The sequence below is a fragment of the Oreochromis niloticus genome, linkage group LG7 (assembly GCF_001858045.2).
Source record: "Oreochromis niloticus isolate F11D_XX linkage group LG7, O_niloticus_UMD_NMBU, whole genome shotgun sequence".
NCBI lineage: Eukaryota > Metazoa > Chordata > Actinopteri > Cichliformes > Cichlidae > Oreochromis > Oreochromis niloticus.
In genome coordinates, this window is record NC_031972.2 from 4,617,531 (window position 1) to 4,642,538 (window position 25,008).

General features: G+C 41.8%; 1 protein-coding gene across 4 annotated transcripts in view; it reads left to right on the top strand.

Annotated features, from left to right (window-relative positions):
* Positions 1-25,008, top strand: part of LOC100710644 (septin-7) — a 44,350-nt gene that overhangs the window by 3,940 nt on the left and 15,402 nt on the right. For 2 of the 4 annotated variants that reach the window (XM_019360838.2, XM_003439404.5), the window contains exons 2-6: positions 2,274-2,373; positions 13,915-14,021; positions 19,601-19,701; positions 19,807-19,941; positions 24,825-24,942. In XM_019360838.2, the coding sequence (XP_019216383.1) occupies positions 2,274-2,373; positions 13,915-14,021; positions 19,601-19,701; positions 19,807-19,941; positions 24,825-24,942 (561 nt within the window). The remainder of the gene's footprint in view (positions 1-2,273; positions 2,374-13,914; positions 14,022-19,600; positions 19,702-19,806; positions 19,942-24,824; positions 24,943-25,008) is intronic. The other 2 variants (XM_019360839.2, XM_005449283.4) reach the window with 1 other exon arrangement.

Genomic DNA, 25,008 nt, shown 5'->3' on the forward strand with positions numbered 1-25,008 from the left:
AATAGATTGTTTCCTTCTTTTTTTTCTTTCTTTTTTTTTGCTGCAGTCTGTGAGTTGTTAATAGCCACTGTTGATGGTGGTGTGTAACTTAGTTTTCTAAATATCACAGATGTATATCACAGATTAAAGGCTTGTACCGTGTTAATATCGAGTTAGTTCCATAGCAGGAACTTTCCCCGAGGAACAGGAACCTTATTTGCGTCATTTTTGTAATTATACATTTAAAAATACTATTTCTTATAGTGTTAGTCCAGCATTTTAAAAACATGAAACTCCAGGCACATTGTTTTGCTTGTGGAATGGAGGCGTTCATTTTGTGACAAATCATCTAGCCTTTGCAGTGACTTAAGGGTATAAGCACTACCACCTCCAATATGTCAGCAAATTAATTTTTGTAAATTTAAGGGTTTGCAGCAGATAACTTAATACTCCAGAGGAGTTTTTCATAAATGGATACAAGCACTAAAAATGTTAGTAAATACACTAAAAAAGCCCAATTCAACATGGTATGAATCATTTGACTGTAGTCACAAAGAAGCTTTTTTTTTTTTTTTTTTTTTTTTTCTGTACCATATCTAAATTTTGTCTCTAAATAATTTGGGACTGGTGTAAGTTGATATTTTTGTTTTAGCTCCCAGTTCTTCTGGCTGGGTTTATGGCACTTTTGGTTAATTGGGTGTTGTCGTTAGATGGCCGGGCAATGTTTACACCCAAGTTTGTGAATGTGACTACTCGAGAAAGAAGCGAATGAGCTTCAAATTGATACCATAGGTGTGTATGTACTAAAAATCTCGTAGAAGTTTGAATCTCAGCGACCTGGACCTCAAAGTCAAAGCCAGAGGTCAAGTTTTCTGAAAATCTTGTGATTGCGATAACTCAAGAAGGAACTTGCCTAGGATTTTGAAATTGATACCGTAGGTGATTCTACTACAAACGCCCTTGCTGTTAAAGCCTGTAGCTCAGGATTTGCAGCAAGTTATTGTTTTAATCTTCTTCAAATCTAGTGTGGAAAAGAAATCAAGTAGATTGGATGGAACAACTCTTACGATATATGACAGCTTGAATGTCAAAGTGCATGATATCACTGTAGATACTAAAGTTAGCAAATGTAATTATAATGGTGGTGTCTGGTTCTGGGTTGGAGGGGTTCAAAGAAGTGCGTCTGAGGTCAATAGTTGATTCAAAAGTAGATGTGGCAGGAAATGGTTATCACTCTCTGTTTCAGTGTTTCTGAGGCGTTCTCTGCCTTTTGCCAAGAGTCAGCTGGGACAGTTGACACTAGTTACTGAGTAGTTAAAGTCAAAAACAAGTAAATCAGGAGCAAAACATCTGAAATTGATCGAGTGGTTAAATTTCTGCGATAAAAATAGCTGTTTCCTACACTGGCAATGATGCAGTCCATTTTGAAAATTCAGTAGGCTAATTTTCAAATTATTGGTTCCAGAAGGACAAACGCACTAATTTTGGCACTTTTATAAAAATGGTTAAAGTGATCTGTTTATGATGTTTATGTATCCTCACATCAGGGTTTTGGAATGGAGAAAGGGCTGCTAACTTTAGCTGTGGGTGGTTTTTAACCCCCAGCAGACCTCTCAGTGCTGCACTTTCCATCAGTGGCACGCCTGGCAGCCTCAGAGGTCAGCAATCGATGTGTTTGCCTCATGTAGCGTGCAGGGAAGAGTACAGTGATAGGAGGGTGGGGTTTTAGTTTGACAGCAGCCTGGGAGATACGGAGAGGTAGAGTGAGATCAGTGATCTGGCCTGCCTTCGGTACGACCGGTCCTTCATGCGGGACATGATGGACATGATTCACGTAGGATCTCCTTTCTTTGCTCGTCTTTGTTCTCTTTGTTTCTGTGTTCTTGTGTTTATTGAGGAAATGATTGGCCTGTGTATTGGTGTTTTCTACTTTCATTTTTCATGGACTTTGACAGAATTGACTCGACTTCCTCTTTCCATCGAAGAGAAAACCTCTTATTTCTCTCTTCTTCCACTCACTTCTGTTCCACTTATAGCAATCTTATTGTATTGAACCCAGGTGTACTTCATCTCTTAGAGGCTCTGCCACTGTAGCACAGAAGAATTCTAGTAACAGGTTTACAAAAGCAAGATTTGTGTCACCTTGTGTGTCCAAATCCAGCTGTTTGTCTTAACAACTGCATAAAGTTCCAGCTATTCGAAACATATTTTATTCTGATACGTGTTTAAGAGTGTGAGTGTGTTATTGATTCATGCTGTTGATCTCTTTGACAGAATGTGTGTTTTTGTTTCAGCAGCGGAACCTAGAGGGCTACGTGGGCTTTGCCAACCTCCCCAACCAGGTGTATCGGAAGTCTGTCAAAAGAGGGTTTGAGTTCACATTAATGGTTGTAGGTAAGTTGGAAACATCAACTCCTTGCAAACATGCACACGAGTGAGGACACTCGTGTGCATGTTTGCTTCTATTGTGTGTACACCTGCCACTGCTGTGCGTTTTCCATTGCTGCGTGCATGAGTCATCGGCACACGTTCAAAGACAGTAAAGCATGTGCGCCATCCCACACGTGTCACATTCAGCTGCTCAGGATGAAGAGTTGACAGTTTAAAAGGCAGTTAAAGGCTTCAAGGTGTTGTTCAGTGATGAAGAAAGTGTGTCTGTCACCTTAGTAAAAGATGGATTTCCACAGTTTCCCACGAGGGTTTTCTCACGTTCCTGCGGCCAGAACGCACAATGACACATCAGTGTGTTTTGGATGACTTCATTTGGAAAGTAAGCTGCAGGATGTTGGGTGCAAAATGTGGCTAATTGCATTACAGAGCAGGGGAAGTGGGACAGGGGAGTGGTGGAACAATGGCTTGGATTGTCTATATAGACCTGAAGCAGAAGGTGGTCCACAGCTATTTTGATTGTAACAGATATGACTTACTTTTGTTGTTGTTGTAAATATGTCCTCCATATTTGTTCAGCTGTCACACATTTTGCTATGCATTTTTCACATAATGTTAAATATGTACAAGGTCACTTTTTCACCACGTTTTTTCACCAGCCAGTGCAATCCTAACTTGGGCATATAATGGCACAACACAGAGATTCAAATTTGTTTCTACGGTAACAGGCATAGGGCTAGTTAGCCAGCTACTATAACTTAGCTACACATTTATTTGGCAGTAGTTGCTCTGTTGCTGATTCTTTTGTGTCTTTATACTGATTCTCAGATACAATATACTGTGTATACAGCAACAGGACACTAGAATATAATGACATGCAACAGCACAACAACAGTGCAGAATGTTTCTCATCACTGCCAGTCTTCAAAAAAACATCCACATGCCTTATCTGTTCGCTTCAGTCTCTCTTGTTTTGCATACTACTTTGTCAGGAGTGTTAGTTTGTCTTTCTGCGTTCTTCAGCTTTATTACTCCATCTCTAACCCTCAAAGTAAATAATACCATCTGACGTTAGTGCTTAGCTCTGTGTAGTCGCACTTCCTTATTTGGCCACACCAGGGAAATGAAACTTAGAATATGAGCCGATCTTAAAGGAAAAATTCCAAAATTTTGGGAAACGCTTTCAGCGGCTTTCTGAAAAGGAATAGTCTTTAGCAGACTGAAGAATAGACTCATTTCTAACTTACAAAAACTAAAAGCAAGTCAATATTGATAACCAGTCGCTGTTGCTCTGTTTTGCTACTGATTTGACTTTTGGGGAAAAAATATTTCTTGTTTTGCTTTAGAAATATTCTTTGTTTTTGTCTTAAACTGAACTACTTTTAAAATGTTTTAAGAGGTCATAAATCTAACTGTAGCCTGTGGTGACCCCGAGCTGCTCAGTGAATGGAGAGAGACATTAACGTAAAGAGGCGTCCGCTCATTATTGTCTCAGTCTGGGGTTTTAGTTTCCTGTTTAGTAAACAGCCGCTGTGGAGGAGCAGTCGAGTGACGGTTTGGGAGAGGACCAGAAAGATCCACGATCAACACCATCCTGTTTCAGGGTTTCTCACACACGGGCCCCTCTGTCCTGTCTCAGGTTTCTTAGCATGCAGCACCATATAAATTTCACACATAACTAGCGTGCACGTTTTAAAGAGAAAGTTCAGTGAAAAGTTTCTCAGCTGCAGTCTGTTCCTGTATTCATCACACTGTTCTATTAAAAGTCTTGTTTTATTTAAACAGCACGGAGTGCAAACACACTGATCACTAATTCTAGTACATCATGTTTTACATGATTTATCAAGGGTTAATGGTGAAAATTCGCATCATAATCATTTTTAAAATCTTAAAAATAAAACACACACACACAAAATGACATCTTATTAATGCTGCCTAATTAGGATTTGGTTACACACAGCTTGGCTTGTGTTGGTTTAGGGGACGAGCCTCTGAAGGCGAAGAATCACAGGGAGGTTTTTGGTATGGTACTGCATAAACGCACTGAGGGGGGGAAAAATGTGACAGGAAGGACCTGCTGAGACTCGGGAGTAATCCATAGTGTTGCTGAAACAGCAACTAGTGTGTTTCTGTCTACACAGATAAAGAGCTTAACGGGTTAAAGGTACCAATTAAATATGCAGGGCCACTTCTAATTGTGAAGTTGGCTCATGCAGCTTCAACACTATTTGCAACTTCTGTTGTTATATCTGTTAAGATAATCAGACAGCTTTTTTTTTCTTTCTGTTGTCATGTTAGACATTTAGCTCTGCTGTTATCCTGAACAGATTTCCAGAGCAGTAGGTTAAACATTTGCGTCTGCATCATAAAATACGGACTCGACCAAATATGAGGCTCATAAAGGTCACGATCACAGAACAATGTATTTTAATGGAGAAGTTGCAGAGGGGGGGGGGGAAATACCAGTGTTAGAAAGAGAGACAGAAGAGCTGATTATGTTTTGACTTGACGAGCAGCCAACTGGAGCTACAGTCTAAGACTAAAGGTTGGCTTCAGTTCTGCTGTACTTGGCATTGTCAAAAAGTGTGAAAGCTCGGCTGGCCTCTGAGGCCCTGCATTGTTCTGCCGCACTTTTGGAAAAGACAGATGGTGAAATATTAGACGACTGGGCTGATGCCTGCAGCTCACTTGCTTAGATTCCAGTAGTGCAAGCAAGCACTTGAGCTTGTCGTTAAGGCTTGACCTTAGAAACTAAAATGAAACCAAAAAAAAGAATTTTAAGTAAATATTACACTCTTAACCTATAAACTACTGCAAGAGATTTTCTTTTTAATGAAATTCAGTTTTAAATTTGGGGAATAAAGGAAAAATAAATCTCTCCTCTGCTCTGTTTCACTTTGAGTCTTTTTTTTTTTTTCCCCACAGATCAGAGGAGAGAGGGGTTAAAGTAACCTTCCCCAGGTTAATGACTATTTGTTACTCGCAATTTTTGATCTTGAGCTGTCTAAAATCACAGACCCCCCCCCCAGCTATGCAAAGTCAGGGTAAACTGGCGACAGTGCAACAGTGAAGAGATATTAGAAGCTCCTTCTGGTACAGTAATGGTAAAGTTAAGCATAATCACCCCAGGCAAAGACACTGTCGCCTTTTTCCACAATGTCAATGTAAATCCACAGTGGAGTAAAGCACTATTCTATTGATTTCAATGTTTTGAAAATAATTTTTGTAAAGTGTTAGTTTGGACTTGCTTTAGAAACTTGGTGGTTGGAGGACTGGCACAGAAGATGAGCACTTTATGGACAACTTTTAAATGACCCAACCCAACCTGAAAAACTAAGTCGTGTGTTACACGCCCTGTGCGCGTCAGGCCAGGAAGCAGCTCTGTTTGTTCTGCTGTCAACCAGTCACTCCCTGTGAAGGGACGCCACCAGAAACTGCTCTTCCGGTGTTTTGTTTTGTTTTGTTGTTTTGTTTTTTTAAATTCTTCTGTCCTCTCAGTTCTTTCTGCTCTCTGTCAAACTCTCTTTCCCTTCCCAGTCCTGCCGCTCACCGAGGGGGTGGGTGGTGGTGGTGGGAGTGCTTCCTGCCTTTTTTGTCCAGCTGGCAGATTGAATAGGAACTCCTGGAAAGATTAGCAAGATCTAGCGCCAGTGCAGAGAACTGAACAGAGCTGGGAGTCAGATGCGAACTGAGGAGAGCTTAGAGGAGAGGGGAAGCGATGCCTGTTTCACGCTGCTTCTGATGCCTAACAAGGCCACTACTTACCAGCATCGCTCCTCTGCTTTCCCAGAGCTGCTCAGGAGGAGAGCACATCAAAAGCCTTTTAAGAGTCTGAACTCGGGAGTGGCGATGCTTGATATGAGCTAACATAGATGGCTTTAAAAGTTTCCCACAACAAAGTTCTCCATATTCTCAGGACGCAGCTTCTCGCATGGTTTCAGGTGCTTACAATAGAAATCCATGAAGCAAATTAAGTCACTTGGTACTAGTGGTCGGTGGCATTGACTGAAGCAGATGGATGAGCCTGAATCTCTTTAACAGATCAAAAGCAGTATCTGCCTCACTGATCCGTATTTCAGTGTAAAACCGTTTGCCTGTGTGTCCTGCTGTCTCTGCCTTTGTTGTTGTGTAGTAATGCTGTGCAGTACGCGTGTCCAGATAAGACCGTCTGCGGGCTTTGGATTGACCGCCTTGCCTACTGACCTTGCAGAAGGCAGTGAGTGAAAGACGGCTTTGGGCCGGTTAATCTGCTGGCTTAACCAAATGCATTGATAGACGCTAAACACGCGCATATTCACTCACACAATAATGATGTTAACCCTTATTAAGAACCCATTTATTCATGCAGTTTACCAAACAGACAGTCATGTGAAAACAATGCACTGTCCTGCAGGTTCAGGTCACATGCTTCAGTTTGTGCTCCCGTCAGTCAAATCAAACATTTGGTTTGGTTGTGGCTGTCAGCTGAGGTAATTTTATTATTACTGAGACTGCTAAAAGCCTGTAATGTGAAGCAGGTTCAACATGCTTACCTGGCTTTGCTTAGCCAAACAGCAGCAGTCCAGCTAAGTGGTCATGTGCAGGTAATTATTAACTTGATAGGTCAACCCAGGTTTTCCAGGCTACCTCGAAGCACCTTTATAGGAGAGGCCCAGTGTTTGCAGCATATGACCAGTTACAAATATGGACCAGTCTCCTGGGAGTAAACTGGTATATTTTACAAACTAATCTCTAATATTAGCAAAAAAAAAAATCACAGCGGTCGCTGAGGCCCAAAGTAGAGAGATATGAATTTGTTGATAGGAAACCCACTGTATCACTATATTGTCCCCCTTTGTTTTTCAGTCCTCTTTCTCCTCACCCACTAACCAGTCACGGCAGATGGCTGCCCCACCCTCAGCCTGGTTCTGCTGAAGTTTCTTCCTGCTAAAAGGGTTTTTCTTTCCCACTGTTGTAAAGTACTTCCTCATCATTTCGTTGGTGGGGATTTCTCCCAAACATTGAGATACTGAGAATATAGAGACTAGTATCAAATGTAAACAGTTTAAATAATGTCTTTAATGGGAAGCACTTTAGCTAAATAGAAGTAAATAAATTAAGATGATAAAGTCAGTAGATAAAGATGGGACTTGTTCCAACACTGCCATGTTTTCATGGGAAAAGTATAATTGAGCTGTTGTCCCTTTGACATGTTCCTACAGGCACAATTAATCACTATAGTGATGCTTGCACCACACTGTATCTGAATGTAGTGCATGCAGGTTTGCTACCACTGTTTATTGGCTCAGCAGTATGGAAGTGAGCAACCGTTGGTGGTAACACCTGTGCTTTTCCTGCTCTGACAAGCCAAAGTGATTGCTGGGAAACACTGTGAAGCCCTACGCTAAGAAGCAAGACTGAACTATGATGTTGAGGCTTATTTCTTATTTAATTTCATTTTGACCTAAAGATTTATTCTGAAATGGCTTGGATTTAAAAATATAATTGCAGTAATGTATATAATATTCAAACATCCTGCTGTTGAAAATATTTGGAGGCAGAGACTGTATGTAGATGCATTTTGATGTTTGCATTGTGGCCATACAATACCATTACAGACACCTATCTAATGGTACTGTAAGTGTCTAAAGCTCTTAGGCACTTGGAACCATTTCTCTAAGTTGTTTTGGGCGTTGCTCCTTAGGCATTCTCCCAAAGAGAGTGCTGGCAAACTCAGTACACACATTAAGGGGATTTTGTGCTCCATCTGGTCCAGAAACGTCTCGTCCTGTCGTTAAAAGCTACGGAAAAAGGCATAAAATATGAGCTACTTTTTTCATTCATAGTTCGTCAAATCCAGACAGGGAGTTGAAATGGATGATTAAATTTTACAGGTGTTGCTTTTATTGTGCCCGCACATCATGTAAAATGCATTCTAGGCTACACACAGCTGTGCTTCACGGTTGTAAAGGAGACACTCTGGACTGACGGGTTCTCTCATAGGTCATACTCGAGGAGCATCAGGCGACCGCTTCAACGGCAAATTCCTCAAACTTCAAGGTTTCCTGTTTGGCTTTTCTGCCTCACAGGTGTTCGTTTCTTAAAGTCACAGTGTCATATATTTTGGATCTTGTGGTGCAGTTTGTTTCTCTTGGAGCTTTACCAGTACTTCTACTGGTCATCACAGAGGACACAGAAACATGTACTGAGAAAGGTCTTGCGGTTTCAAGAGTACATGATGCTTCCCTGAAACCCTGCTGTTGTTTCTCTGAGCAGGCTTAAAGTTGCAGAATGATGTCACACTCTCAAGTTCAGTTTTTTCCAGCCTGATCTCTGTCCTAGATCTGTGGTTAGTGTAATATGCATTTAGCCAACCGTGTTAGAGCAGGACGGCAGTCTGTTTACAAACCTGCCTCAGCGCCTCTGGGCGCAGCACCCAGCGCATTCACTGCTCGCTGCTCTGCGTACGCATGTGTGTTGGTGCGACTGGCTGGGGTCGCGCACATGTGCGTGTTCATGCATGCTCAGTCAAACCACTGCAGGCAGGCCTTGTTTTGCTCATTCTTCCCCTCTGCTGTGCTCCCGTTCCCTCCGTCTCTATTTTGAGACGCACATGTCTGCTGTGACCCAGCACGTGCCGATTCTGTCAGATTTAGTCTCGGGCTCGGTGGATCGCAGCGCTACACGCCCTTTTCTAAATTTAAAATGATGAAATCAGAAGAAAGTGTGCTGCGCCCCTTAGCTGCAGTCAGACTGGGTGCTGACACAGTTTAGTTTGGGCTCTGAATCTCTCAGTCTGCTAAACTTGCAGATCTTTATCATTTGCCGATACACTGACCTTTGCCCCTGTTTGGCCCCCCGTTACAGTTAGTCCCACTGAGCCTCACGAGTGACTGCACTTTTCGAACTCTCCTCATATGCCTGTCTGTCTGGCTGTTCTTTCCTTTACACCACTATGTTTCCCAGATATCCCGTTTTCACACTTTCTGGTTGAGGCCTCGCACATGTCTGTTAGAGGTGTATGCATGTTTGTGCTGTGTGTTAGTTAGCAGGCCTGTCAGGATGTTGGGAGGCCAGCTGCAGCCTCAGGGCAGAATGAGAGAAGCTGAGATCCAATGAGAGAAAGAGGAGGAGGAATGTCAGGAATCCCATGGGAAAGCCACTCTGACCGTTTGTTTGTTTCTTTGTTTGTTTTTTTTGTCTCTCTAGCAGTCCAGCCTGCCTTAACTCAATGAACACATATTTAATATGCAGGCCTTTTAGTAAGTACATTAATCCTGTAGAGTGCTACTGTGCACTCTGCGGTTGTTGTACCTGGGCAATAAATGTTCAAATCATCAGTCAATAGATTACCCCATGAATCAGTCCAAAAACCTGGAAATAAGTTCAGGATTTTGAAGTCCCCATACCTCCTCTTGAAGTCTTAGATATTGCTGGATATTCAGCATCATCAGGCAAAGCCACTCACCAGTGGTGGCGGTATTAAATTCATGACTGTGGTGTACTTTGGCAAAGTATGGCCCATGGCATAAATAGACCCACAGACTGTCTCAGTCCGGTCAGCAACATCACAAAAACTGGCCCCAAAATCAGTAGCAGGTTAGTGCCAAGGTAGTATTCCAGTATTGAGCAACTGGCATCGTAGGGTAATTTACATTTAGGTGTAAGAGTTACAGATTCTGGTATCACTGAAAAATAAGCAACTTTTAAATGATGATAGAGGTCGAGATGACAGCAGGGACAGAGAGGAGAAATGGGGCCAACAGGCTGGGCTGGAGAGAGATGGAGAGGAAGAGAAACAGCAGGGAAGAGCTGTGGGGGTCAGCCATCCATCACTGATGTTTAGGTCACTAATCTATTTACAGAGAGCTGGCACTGCACTTCAACTTGTCATGTGGAACCAATATTTAATTAAAGCTGCACGAGGAAGGCTAATTGGGACGGACCTGCCTTTAGGGGAGGTTTAGGCTGTGGCAGTAACTAAAACAACCAGAAGAATGGAGCTGTCATTTTCAGCTTAGTCTTTCACTTCTGCTGTGTACAGCTGACATCTCTGCATGTCATTTGGGAGTGTGTTGGCTTTATTTGATGAGTTTCCTCCAATAAAAAAAAAAAAAAAAAAAAGAAAGAAAGAAGAAGCAAATATTGCAAATTCTCTCTAAATATTCACTCTTGGCTCTAAATATTGATTCCCTGCAACTCTGATCCACACACATGGGTGTTGCCCTTAAATTGAATGTGAGTCGAGCCCAGCTGACTTACAGCTCCCTGCAGTGTTTGTGCTCATCGTTAAAGTGTTTGTGAGGCCTGTTTGGTTTTGTCGAGCCAGCGTGATGTTTGCTGAGGACCCACTGAAATGTTAGCGCAGAGTCTCAGCAATTTTAGGTGAGCTGTGTGAAGAGTTTCGTCATCACTTGTGACACAACTCATTGTTACATCTGCCCCTCAGGCTGGACAGACCACAGACGGAGGCTGCCAGGAAGAGAAACTGAAACCTCTGACCTATGACTTTTTTCTGTCCACAGAGGACACTGCTTTCACACAGGCTGAACAGCCTGATAAAATTGTAAATGTTTTTGTCGGTGATGTGTGATATGGAGGGTCAAATATTTGTCTGCCTACAACAACTACTGTACGGTGATTCTGCCTCACATTGTCTGGCAGGATGAGTCGAATGGAGTGTCTGATTGTGCAACCTTTCTTCCCTGTGCTCTATCTTCAGCTGTATTTACATTTAAAGTGGTAAAATGGGAAGAATGTTTGACCGATTTCTTTTTCACTGAACTGCTTGCTCACTGAACAGTGGACCCGAAGGTATATCTCAACTCAACTCAAGTCCAAGTGACCCCAACCATTTCTAAAGTGCCTCAAAACACATGGCAATACTGCTTTATCAGTATCAGGATGTCATTTCAGCTTCATGCATAACAATAACTGCTTAGTTCCTTGTATGAAGTGCATCCATCACACAATAGGCTCTGGATACGCTGTTTGCACTAAAACATTAGTGCCTGACTAACAAAACCAACTGACACAATGAAGATCAACTGAACTGAGAGCTGCAGACTGGCAGCTCTGAGTTCTCAAAGGACATGCATTCTTTTCCACATAATAACATTTTCTCTGTGGTGGTGGGATGCACACAAAAAAAGGGACATCAATTCTTTATTGAATTATTAACTGAAAACTATAAACACAGAATGATTAAAGCAGTTAGTGCCTTTGCAGTGAGTGGACAGACTCATCTTAGACTGCAGCTGGTGATGGCAGACTTGCTAGCTTAAAAAAAAAAGTTCTTTCAAATGAGTGAGTTGGGCGTGGTGTAGCAGAAGAAGCTGCAGCAGGCAAACTGGATTCCCAACTCACGTCATTGTCAGAATGTCAATCATAGCTGAGCAAATACACGCAGGGGCGACCGTGGGGTTAAGAGGGGGTAAAGACTACAATCCAGCAAAGCATTACGCCCTCTCAGCGTAGCCTGATGAAATGCACAGCTGTCCTGTGAGCAGTACGAATGAACCCATGCAGATTTAACCCCCAGCAGGTGGTTTGTTTAGAGGATGAAAGGAGTCCTACGAGGGAAAAATGTTGGAAAACTTTGAGCTGAAACACTTCATTAGAGTCGGTGTTTTTAAAGCTTCTGACATGTAATGAGGACGGTTTGTTGTCAACGGTTTGCAAAAAGAAAGTATTTGAATGACACAGGAGCCTGAGACTTTTTACAGCAGACGTTACTTTTAGCAGACTTTACTGGAAAATTCCTTATCAATCAAGAATTACTGGAGCAACATCTGACTTCCATTAAAATGGAAATACTCCAGCTTCCTGCTTTCAGGCTGCACACAGATGCTGTATGTAAGAGCTCAGCAGACAGCCAGCACTATACACGTTTTCCTCAGCTGCTCCTTTCAACACAGATTTAAAGTCAGAGGCAGTGGTTCAGCACGCTTTGATAGTGACATTGATATTCTGTTTGGAACCAGTATTGATATTTGATTTTGTCTTTAAATGAGTTGAAAATTCAGACCAGTCAGTCTATATAATGACACAGATACATGGCATATATTTGGATCAGTTCTCAGTTCTACCCAAAACATTTTTTAAAAATGTATAAATGGTGTGAAAAATACCCATTTCTATACCAATAACATTAGATCAGTATTGTTGACCACTCTGTGATTTGTCAAGTAAAAAGTGCACAAACATCTGCTTATTAAACATGAGAAAAGGCCTCTTTGTGCAGCCACTAGCTGGTTAACAGCAACTGAAATTTTAAATTTGAGTAAAGCGTTTTCTATAGAGGAAAATGGTCAAATGGATGATAGAATACTTGGATTCTTGGACGTTGGTGTTTATATGCCCTGGTGGTATGTATATGTGCAGGAAACACTGAAAAAGCACACACATCAACTCTCAACACCGGGTAACAGAAAAGTCATAGTCATTTTTTCCACCTACTTGGCATCATATAAAGTCAACAATACTGCAGCTGAAACATCAGTGAGTTATTTGATTTGGTGATCTCCAGACTCTGAGTCACGTGTCTGCTAACTGAAATTTAAGGGTTTCAGATTGTTGGACAACTTAAAAAAGACATTTTATAGATGTTGCAAGGTTAGTATCTTGGAAATGAGCGTCCTCTGACCTCTTTATGAACAAAACATCTGGAAAATGATCTGCAGATGGCTAAATAATAACACGCGTCGACACATTTTTGCCATTTTTTTTGTACACTGGATGCGTTGTGGTTTTCTCGTCGCACCTTTAAATTCTCCTACCTGATAGATCTGATTCAGAACTTTAATTTTTGCTCGGTAACCTCTTTTTATCCACTACTTTAGTCTTGGTCGGTTTCTGATGTGTCCTTTTTGGAAACCCCCTCAAGCTACTGTGTACCCAGCCCAGACTGATGTTTGGCCACAGATTACTCCAATTTTCAAAGCCTGAAATTGTGCCGTGGGAGTCGGTCAGAGGTCTTGCTGGGACAGGCAGCCCTCCTTCCCTCCAACCAAACACTCCGCCAGTGCCTTTTCATGAGACACAAGCCAGATGCTCAGCTATTAATCACAGGCCTGTGTGATGGAGAGGGCGAGCATATGCAATGTGTATGTTTGGACTGACTGTGCTCTTTGTCAAGTAAATGTTTGTGCAGCTTCTGTGCCGTCAGTATGGGAGAAGGGAATGGAAAGTTGGCACTGTGAGGACAGAAATGGAGAGATTTATACTTGAAGGACGCACTGAGCGAGGAGGACAGAGGAAGGGTAGATGAACGGGGGTGGGTGAGAGAGAAAGTGAGCAGGAGGTGGAGAGGAAGTGTTTTATTCCCTCCATCTGAAAGCTTTTCATGCTGGCAGATGAGTCCCTGACCTTTCCCCTTACAGACAGTGAATCTGCTTTATTATCTGCACTGCATCCACATCTCTTCAGGTCATCTCAATACTGTGTTCATGCATGCACATGCTTTTATACATGTGTTATGTAAAGTCCTTTTTGTCATGTGTTCAGCTGGTTGTAGTTAGAAAACAGTACGTTTATATAACGTTGCTTAACTTGTGCTTTTGTCCTCAGGTGAGTCTGGTCTCGGGAAATCGACTCTCATCAACTCCCTGTTCCTGACTGACCTCTACTCTAAGGACTACCCTGGCCCCTCCCACAGGATTAAAAAGACTGTTCAAGTGAGCTTTTTCAGCTTTTTGCTCAGTAAATGAATCCTATGAGGTCTAGGTCACCATTGATGACAAGATCTGTAACCTTAACCCCTTTACACTTTACATCACATGTGATTTCTGGGTTTTGAATTTTGTTTTATAACTAAAGCACAAAAAAACCCCTTTTTAACTAAATGTACTTTGCTTTATTTTAAACACAGGGTTAGATATAATCCAATAACCCGTGGTAGTGTTAATTCTCACCCTAACCCAAAAGGGTCAGACCTTAGTTGCCATCACAGCTCATTTTTAGCTTCAGGTCCAGTGTAGAGATGTTTTGAGTTTTTTAATAGTCTCTGTCCAACCCCATGTCTTCTTATAGTTGATAGTCATATAAACAAGTGACAAACAAAGATTTTGAAATCACCATTCACCTTTCTCCTGCAAGAGTTTGATGATTGATGTCGATTTCTCCTACGTTCTAAATTCCAGCAGCGACCGCAAATACTGGGATGAGGATTAGGAAACCATAAAATGAGCAGATGTCTTACAAGAAAGTGTTGTTTCTCAAGCCAGTTTGAAGGAAAAATAAAAACTTGTTAATGGAGACATTTTAAGTCCTCCCACAGCCGTTGCTCAAGGCATTTTGTATTTGTCCTCCATTTGTCAGTTACATTCCAGTGTCAGTGATATCTCCTAATACCTAAAAAGAAATTCTTCATGTAGTACTCATTCCCTCGGAAAAAGGATGAACTGATTTATATTTCTGGGTGTTAAAAGTCAGCGTCACTGTGACCACACCATATGTTAGGAGCCCCTGAAAGTAATCTCATTCATTCTGGCCAACAAAAAAATGTACTTGAGCCTGAGGGGGAAACTTTGAATTTGGAAGTTGTTTTGGTGAGCAGTGTGGAGACCCTTGTGGAGCTCGTGGTTAGGTCTCAGTGTTTGCAAACTCGACCTCAGTGTGTGAGGTCCATCTGAACTATAAAGTGTAAACAAACAAAAAAAAGTCAGGTCCAGTTAAAATTGACAGAATGCAGGTTGAATGTTCACCTTCAAAGCAAAAGTTGTGCCTTTTTGGATGATGTGGAATTACCTCAAGAGCTGCTGAAAAATTCAAATCTCTAATCTGAGCTTAAACTACCAAATACACATCCCGTTTATGTAGAAGTTAGACCACTTATTAAATCCAAGGGTTGACCTATTTTTTTTCACCAGCACATTCAAAGTCTTAACTGGTGTCTTCAGTAAAGAAACATGACAGATAAGCACAGGCACTGAAAGGGGTGAAGTTTCATGTTTTCTGACAAATTAATTGAGAACATCTGGCCATTCTGAAGGCTTTTCTTGCTCTGGCGTTATCAGCCATGCTTGTTAAAATTGACATGTTAGTAGGGATAGAAGGCTAAGAGGGGAGCAAGATTCTGCTGGGGAGGAAGAGACCGAGTATAATGGAAAAGGAGAATGAGAATGCAGGATGGAGGAACTACGAGGCAAACAGCAAGGCCACAGGACCTAGTTTTGTCCTTTTATGGTAATGGCAAATTGAAGTGGAGGAGGGAGACTGTGTCTGGAGTAAAAGGGGCAAAGGAGAAGCAGTTTGGGAAAGAGGAAAAAGCAGAAGATGGAGATGTGGGACAGTGTGATTAACTAAGAAGGAAAGAGATGAGATGGTGGTGGCAGGAGAAGACGGACAGAAGAAACATGGCGATGAGTGAAGAAAAGATGGAGCTTCGTAAAACTAAAGAGCGTATAAACCTCGAGGAGGGTGATGGGGTAGATGTGACGAGGGGAGAGACAAAGAAAAACAGAGGATCAGGGCTGAATTTCCCCCTTGGGTCTGAGAGGGTCAATAGCAGGGCAGGAATGTTCCCATGAAATGTAACACCCTCCCACCCCACCCTCAACCACTGCTTAAAAGCTGAGAATTCATCTCCACACGTCGCTTTGCACTATAATTCAACTCCCACTACCATATTACTGTTGTCTTTTCACATGAACGCAAACAAGCATCACCCACTCATCCATACAGCACACACAGCAGCCTTTTTCTAAAAGCTAAACACTCAGTTTGTCTCTTATCAGGCCAGAAGTGTTTCAAAGATGCAACGTGAGATGGATGCGTTCATGAAGTTTGACCTCGACAGTCATGAGATTGAGAGCAAAGCTCTCCAGGCTAGTGTTGGGGTTATGAAGTCTTAAGATTTCCGTATGGGTATGTTAAAGGGGAAAATTCCATATACTGGGATTAATGTGAACCTAACGGTTACAACTCTAAATGGGTGGCTGGCAGCCGAGTGGGTGAGAGAGGTTAAAATGTTAATTGAGGCAAGTTAACCGCCGTTTTCCCTTTACCGTTTTTGGACTTTTTTTTTTTTAATTTTTCAAATCAGTGAAGGTGAACACTATTGTATCATTCCGATGTATGTTAGCTAGCACCATCTGCATGAAATTGGCAGTTGGTTTGATTGTGTGAAGCCTTTGGTGGATGATGAAAGTGAAGACAGACAGGACGTGCATGGGAAGGAATGAAGCAAAAGGTTGGAAAAGTCAGGATTAAAAGCAAACACAGTTGGATAGCAGATGTTTTTCTTTGCCAAAGGCCCAGCCTCGGCAGCATTTTGGAAAACAGGGACCTGTTAACTCACAGTAAGCTAACAGTAAGCCATATATTCCAAAATGAAGAAGGCTAAGGTATCTTTATATCTGACTTTGACTTTGATAGTCGTCCTGGTCACAGAAGGTTTTGCCGAAGATGCCCAAATATAATCTCAAGTTAAACTTATGTTGTAAATATTGGATTTTAATAGAGTCCAGCATAAATATGTGTGCAGTCATGACCGGCATTGGCAGCTTAGACTTCTTTACCAAAGACTTCATCAGGCCTGAAATTTGTCTCTGAACCTAAAATAACAATGTTGTTCCATTCAGACCGAGGTGCATAGATGCATGCCTTATGTTATATAGGCTACAGAGGAAGTAGTTTTTTGTAGGAAGTCACTGATACATCACACAGAGTTTAGTCAGACGGTACTGTTCATAAAATATGGCAGGATGATCCATTCACTTCTCACACATAGAAAACAGACGTGAGGTCTGTGAGTCCTTGGGTCAGCTCTCAGTCTCTTGAGTAAACCGATTTAAACCTCTGTATCTTACTGTGAGTCTGCCTTTGACTTCATACATAAAATGCAGATTTCAGACCTGAAATCTGTATGTTCCAGTATCAACACCATTTTGGGTTTGCAATGCATCTATAATACATACTATAGTCTGGGAAACTGAACAAACTCTGTGAGATGGTTTGCTATTTCAAATTAAAGTAAGTAAAAATGAATCCTAGTATCTACACTTCGTAATCTGTCCTGTATTCTTTACAATCTGACAATCATTCAATCAAAGCGCTGTTTATTTTCAGCTTCTTCTTTTTTTCTTTTTTAAAGTTTTGCAGACTCTTTTCATTTCCTCATTAGGTTTAAATCTCTCCACTGCATCAATTTGAAAGTCCTGTTCATTTTGTGACGTACGATTGTACTGCATACTTGGCCTAAATTATAAATAACAGGAGCCGCTCAGGCAGCTGTGATTCTGCATCTTTGTGCAGGTCTGTTGTGATCCAGACGACACACCAAGGCGGTGCTAAATTTACTCTGTTTTGACGAGACTGAAAACGTTAAGAACCTTTTGCTTCAAGCTTTCTCTCACTCTATTGCGCTCATCATACCTCATGTGAGCCCCATGAGCACACCGTGGGCAAGCAGGCTCTCCTCCAAGCAGCAGTTAGTGTGCATACGTTGGAAAGGAGCCGCTGTGGTCTGAGGCTGAGGGGGAGAGACCGGGTCAGAGTATTTATATTGCAGAACAATCTCCCATGTTTTGTCGCTCGCTCACATTCCCCACAGATCAGATTTCTTTTAAATGATGGTGTTGAGCCTGACGGCATTTTTGAGGTTTTCTCCCAATCTGTTTTTCTTCACGGAAACGGTGGAAATGGCAGATTTGGTTTTGAGAAGGGCTGACATGTCATGCACAAACACTTACAATACAAACACACATTTAACACACATGCTTGGCTGCACAATTAAGCTCAGATATGTAAAAATGACTGTGGTGCGTGATATATATATATGCTCAGCTGTAAAGCCGGACAGATTATCTGAAGGTTTGTGGAAGCTAAAGAATGTTTGTGTTAGAGCAAAAGGGCTGTAGTTTGAGTTAAAGGGGCGATCCTAAAATAACTAGATGGCCCTGTGAAACTATGCGACGAAGTGGGGGAACAGCTGGCGAGCTTCAGGAAATGGATGGATCTCTGGGACTGAATGGGAACGTATGTGACTGCAGACTGTGATGAGCAGTTTGCAGTGATAGCTTCACTTTTGGCATATGTAATTAAACATTAAATTAAAATCAACTGCATTGAGTGAACACCCAAATTCAGTGTGCATACACGGCTGTTGTGTTAAAGGCTTTCATACAGTGACATATGCACTCATGGCATGCCAGAGTGGATGTAAAGATGGGAGAAGAAAAGTCTAAACGCCTTTATCATCTGCTGGACTCTCCAGTATGTGTAATAAATATTATTTCTATCATAAAATTCACCTTTTGGCTCAGCTTAAAAATACCCCCATGCTCTATTTTTATCCATGTTTAACCACTAAGACAAATGGGAACACTCTGCTGTATTTGTTTTACTTTACATTTATAGACAGGATTCACTAAGTCACATTCAGTGGCAGATCAGCTGACGTAAGTGACACACACACACACAGCCTATTGGCAAATCCCACATTGGGTGCTCTGTTTAAGTTTGTTTAGAATGCCCGCATGTGCCGGGCAGTTTTCACCAAACAAGCTTTAGTCTACAGTGTTTTTAATGAAACTGTTCACAAACCTTAGAGCTGCAGTTTCATTGAGGAGTTGCTGTTTTCAATGGAACTGATACCATGCACAGTAAGGAAATTGAGTGTAGTAAAGTTCAGGCACACTTCAAGGACCAGTTTAGCTGCAATCAGCTGATCTCAGTGCCAGCACATATAAGCTGATGGCTCAGATGGTACATTTTTACACATTCTTTTGACACTACTCTTCATGTTCAGCATGCCCACAGTTGTTGCATGTGTGCAAGCCTCTTTACAACCCATCATCACCCAGGTCCTTTCACGCTGTATCTCGCTGAACCACTGTCATAATCTGCTGTCACTGATGTCTGTTTTGTTCTGTGCTGGGTCGTGCGGCTGCTCTCCTTGCCTCTATGGAAATCGCACTCTTCTTTGGAAGATAGTGGTTTTGACTTAAGTAGCCCCGCACACGCGCACTCGCGCGCACACACACACACACGCGCGCACGCACACACACACACACAATCAGTGTTGAGAAGAACTTCAGTCTTATTGTATACACACAACCAGCAGATCGGTTTCGGCTGTGTGGGAGAACCTGCTGTGCAGTGTATGTAGTCCAACATGTGTGGGCAGATACATGCTGTCAAATTATATTCTGAAAGTGTGAAGTTATTGCAGCTAATGGAAACACTTTATAAATACTGTAAGGTAAGGCTGATATCCCAAGAGTTCTGAAGGGTGTCAATGTTTGTGTTTCAGGTGGAACAGAGTAAAGTTTTGATAAAAGAGGGAGGGGTCCAACTGACCCTAACCATCGTGGACACACCAGGGTTCGGTGATGCGGTTGACAACAGCAACTGGTGAGGATTGCCCACGAAGACATGCGCAATTTGATTCTGCCAAGCAATTATATGCTCTTTGTTATACAGTCTACTCCCTCTGACATCATCTTTTCATGTTCCCAGCTGGCAGCCTGTCATTAATTACATTGACAGCAAATGCGAGGACTTCCTGAACGCTGAGTCAAGGGTCAACCGCAGGTCCATGCCGGACAACAGAGTCCACTGTTGTCTATATTTTATAGCGCCGTCTGGACACGGGTGGGTGCTGCATAAGATGATATAACAAGATGTCATTAAGAGACATGAAGTGTTCGAAAGGGTGCAGTGATGCTGTCTGCATATAACTGGTGTGATGGACCGAGCAGTGAAAGAAACTTAGGCACAGGTTAAAGTCCAAAAAAATGATTTTTTTAAATTTAACCCAAAAAACATAATTGGTTAAATCATGCAAAAAGAATCAAAATCTTGGGCCCATAAAAGAGGTCAAAATAACAGAACTCTACTCAAAGTTGACAACACTACTAATAACTCAAACAAACTGACCTAACTAACTGAAACTAACATAATGAACTCCAATCCCCCCCCCCATGGTCCCGAGTTATGGAATGAACCAATTAGCAGTCTTCCATCAAAGCTCGCTCCGCCCCTTTTCCACCTCTTGGCTCCTTAATCAAGGGACTGGAACAGCTGCAACTAAGGTAACTCAGAAAACAAAAGATTAATCATACATAACAGTGTAAACTAAAAATGTGCGCACTTATTTTAGAATTCAGTGTTATGTGGATATGTGAATTAACCCTAAACCAAAACCAGTTATTTATTGTCCTGTAAATTAATTCCTATATTTAAAGAAAGACAAATGTGAATGCAATGTTACTTATAAGCCTCTACACTAACATGGTGGGTATTACCACTGTGTGGCTGTAAGTGCAGCCATCACACTGGAAAGGATGTACTTGAATGTCTGTCTGTCTCATAAAAGAGGAGGCTGCCAGCCAGTATTTGTGACCCACATACAAACCAGTTCTGCTCATGCTCAGTAGAGTCTCCTGATCTCCATCACTGAATCACCCAGTCAGAGTGGAGACTCGCAGCAGCTCCCAGGAGCAGCGCTCCAACTCAGACGCACTATACTGTCTTACGTTAGTGTCCCTGTGTGTGCACACACCTCTCAGGTTTCGACGATGGATCTAAACCTGCAGAGTTGATTGGCATGCAGTGTGTTTAAAATGACACTAATGTGTCAGCAGCCCAAAGCATAAAATGTGTGAAACATGTTGCTGTCTGTGAAGGTGAAAACACAATATGACACTTTCTGACCATTTTAGCTCCGCTTTAAATACCTCCATACTGCACCTTATCTGCATTAAGGCAGTGACAAAGACAGGAACACTTCAAAGACAGGAAACCTGTCTACGAAAATAAACTGTCTTCAATCGATCATCCAGCAAAGTCGGGCCCACTTACAGTCTTGTCAGATCAGCTGCAATTAGTGCCATCCTACATCAGCTGAAGGCTCAGCGGATTCCCTTCTAGACATCAGATGGACAAATATCACATGGGTTTTTATGTTGAGGCTGCTTTAGCAGTTGTTTTAGTTGTTCTACATCAGCAAGCCGTTCAGAACCGAACTTCACCTCAGGACCACATTTCATGTGGTTTCTGTCTAAATCAGTGTCATATTATTGTCATTAATGCCAGCTCTATTCTGTGCTGGGTCCTTTCTGCTACTGTATCCTTTGGCTTTACAGTTATACAGAAGGACGGATATGGAGGCCACAGAACACATGTTCCAGATATAATTTACTCCAGACAGAAATGACAATCTTTCTTGAACTATGAGAAAAGCACACAGGCAGTTGAAAAGTTCATTAAATGTTAAATAAGCCAATCTTAGCTCTCCCCTTAATGTGTAATCATGCACAAAACAGTCTGTTCAGATATTCTGTTCCTACTGCCTCCAACATAAAGAAGACTGTGGATGCTTTTCTCCTAACCATTGAGAAACAAACCATGCTGCTCCAGTTTGTTTATCATCAATAACAGGTCTGATTTTAACGTGTGAATTTTACAACTCAGGTAAATCATCATAAATGGTTCTGCCACACCACAGCTTCTTGAATTCTTTGAGCAGTGTTCTAAGTCGGAGACAAGTCAGTAAAGTGTCTACTTCACTGAGAAGATGCATCGCTTAATTGCGCTTTTACTGCCACCCCAGAGCAATCTGCCTACATTTCCAAGCAGACTCTTTACCACTTTTAAACGATCTGCAACAAGCTCCAGAAGGCCCGTTTCCACACTGCTGCCTCCAAAAGTCACTTACATGAGGCTGTAAAATCTGAAATCCTATAAATCCTGCTTTAGAAGTAAACTGCACACTCATTTCCAGACTTGTCCTCTCTGTGATGTTTTAGTTCCTCGGGGTAACTAGAAGAGTTCTGACAGCGAGTCCAGCTTTCTGTAGACAAAGGCTACGTTCACACTGCAGGTCTTAATGCTCAATTCCGATTTTTTGATCAAATCCGATTTTTTTTTTTTTTTTTTGTCTGCTTGTTCACACTACAAATAAAATGCGACAGCAAACGCGCTCTAGTGTGAACGCTCAAAGCAGCCCGCATGCGCAAAAGAAGACGTCACAACGCGCTCTGTTTAGACCCAGAGCAAACAATATTGTTTGACTGATGGCCCTTAATATAAAGACTTTGGACTTTACGTTTCCCAATTTTTGCTTTAAGTTATTCTGTTATTTACATAATAATGCAGATAACCTAATAATGATCCTTATTGCTGTTTTAGAGGAGCGCTGCTTCAAAGGATAGTTGCAGATTTCTGTCAGAATCTGCAGAAAATACAGTACAAATAAAATGTTCACGTTGTCTTCCCAACAGTTTCACTGACATCTACGCTGGATGGCCAGGAAGCGTTTGCGATGTCTTCTCGGGCGCTGATAATTGGCGTCTGTCTTGTGTCAGTGACGTAAAAGACGGATTTAATGCGACATGACCGTTCAAACAGCAGTCGCTTTCTAAAACATCGGATATGTATCGGATTCAGTACCACATACGAAAGTGACCCAGATCGGATTTGAAAATATCGGATTTGTGCCGTTCACACGGTCATACCATGATCGGATATGGGTCACAAAAATCGGATTTGATGCGCTTTTGCCTGCAGTGTGAACGTAGCCAAAGTGCCGCTCATGCTGGTTTGATGAATCGTGTCAGTGTGTGGGAGATTTCGGATTTTGACTTCACAGAAGTGCCCTTGGAGTCTCCTGCTCTAACCAGACACTCTGACTCCAGTATTATCTGGGGCTGCCTTCACTCCAGCTCTCCTCTGGTGCAGCAGTATTATATCCAAACCTGTTCTCACTCGCTGAGCCGCCCAGCAGCTGTTTTGCTGGCCTCTTTCATGGAACAACTAATTCAACTCAACATGCAGCAAAAAGCATTTGCAGATATATAAAGTGCTTTCATGTAGACGGTCATTCATTGAGCTGGCAGAATAATAACTGTATTATAGTTTTGAATGCAATGCTAAACTTATTGTGTACGATTCTATTTTACGTTGAATAGTTTTTCCCAGAAAGGTTAAACTGCATAATGAGCCTTTAACCTGCACATTATACAGGGGGCTATTTAGTATTACCTCCTTCCACGGCATGCATTTTTAATTTCTCTTTGATATTTGAGCTGATTGGGACCTGATGAATGTAAAAACAAAGAATTACCAGATTTTTTTTGTTTGTTTGTTTGTTTGACCTAATTTTTGTTTCTAAGAAAAATGAGAGCCACATATGAGGATATTAATTTAGAATTTTGATAGAACAGTAGCGGTATAATGTCCTCGTAAGTGGATATCAGGCCGTTGTAGAGCAAAATTGAGTATTTTTGGTCTAAATAACCCAAAATGTGATGTCCACATATGTGGACGCCAGGTCCTAGGAGGTTAATTTACTATAAATCCACTGAAACACTAATTTAGTGGGCTGACCGAGTGGTTAGCTTTGGTGCACCAAAGCTAACACTGTAAATAAACTGTGAGAGAAAAGAGAAATTAATGATTACTGCATTCATGACAGTCCCTCAATGTTTGTGATGTGATTAGGAATTTCACATGAGGTATTTCCCAGTTATATTTTGGAAAGGGGTCCCAGAAGGATCAAGGTTATGGACTCTGTAACATGAGGGTGGATTCTAATGGTCACCTTGAATGCATTTCTACTTTGGTAGCCTGGAAGCATTTTGCTTCTCTATTTTAATCTGACTTCTATTGTGTATCATGTACATTGTACAAGAACTAGTACAACAGTGTATATACTGTATAACTAAACGTAAAATGACAACAAAAAAGACTCTGAAGCCACCGCAGTGTTTGTTTTGTTGTCCTCATGAGAAGATTGTATTGGACTCTGTTTCTGGTGTTGCTCACTGAGGAAGAGTAGAGGCTGCAGCAGATGGGACAAGTGCACATCCTTTAGGATTTTGGCTGAAAATTTGTCCAACATCTCTAACACAAGTCACTGCACAGTCAACTGAGAGTGTCGAGGACGGTCGCCATTTTGAATTTACATTCAGAAAATGGCAAAAACAAGTATTTAATACATGAAAATCTTCCACTCCAGCAGCTGAAAATACAAATGTGGTTTGTTCTGTTAGGACTGACTGTGTGCCCGCACAGCTTGGCATTCAGAGGTGAAGACCCTGTGGCTCCCTGACAGTCACTTGCTGTGGGCTACATGTATTGTACAGTTTTGTGCGGCCCTCTGCTGGTGACCCAGTGAACTGCTCTGAACTAAGGCGGCACACTGTGGTATTTTCTTTAGATTCAGTCTTGTGAGTTGATTCCTCATTCATGTGGTGAGTCACCCAGCCAAATACAGCTGCTGACCCACTTAAAATAATTTAATCATATTCATACTCTGCTGTATTTTAGCTTTTTTTTTTTCCATCCTATAGTCTTAGTCTGTAGATATTCAGCCTCTGAGAGTAAAGAGAGATCCAGCATGCAAAGGGACGAAGCAAATATTTCTCTAACTCAAAGTCTTTAAAGGAAAATGGTTTATTCTCTCAGCACATGAGCATCCTCAGCCAGTAGCTGTCTGTCCTCCTCACGCTTTTCCTTCTCTTTCTCCTCTTTAGCCTAAAACCTCTTGATATAGAATTTATGAAGAGGCTACATGACAAGGTAAATGTCATACCACTCATCGCAAAGGCTGACACACTCACCCCAGAGGAGTGCCATCTCTTTAAAAAACAGGTATTTCTGCACATTTGTGTCACATTACTGGTTACAAGTGCTAACTAAGGCATACTGAGAAACAGA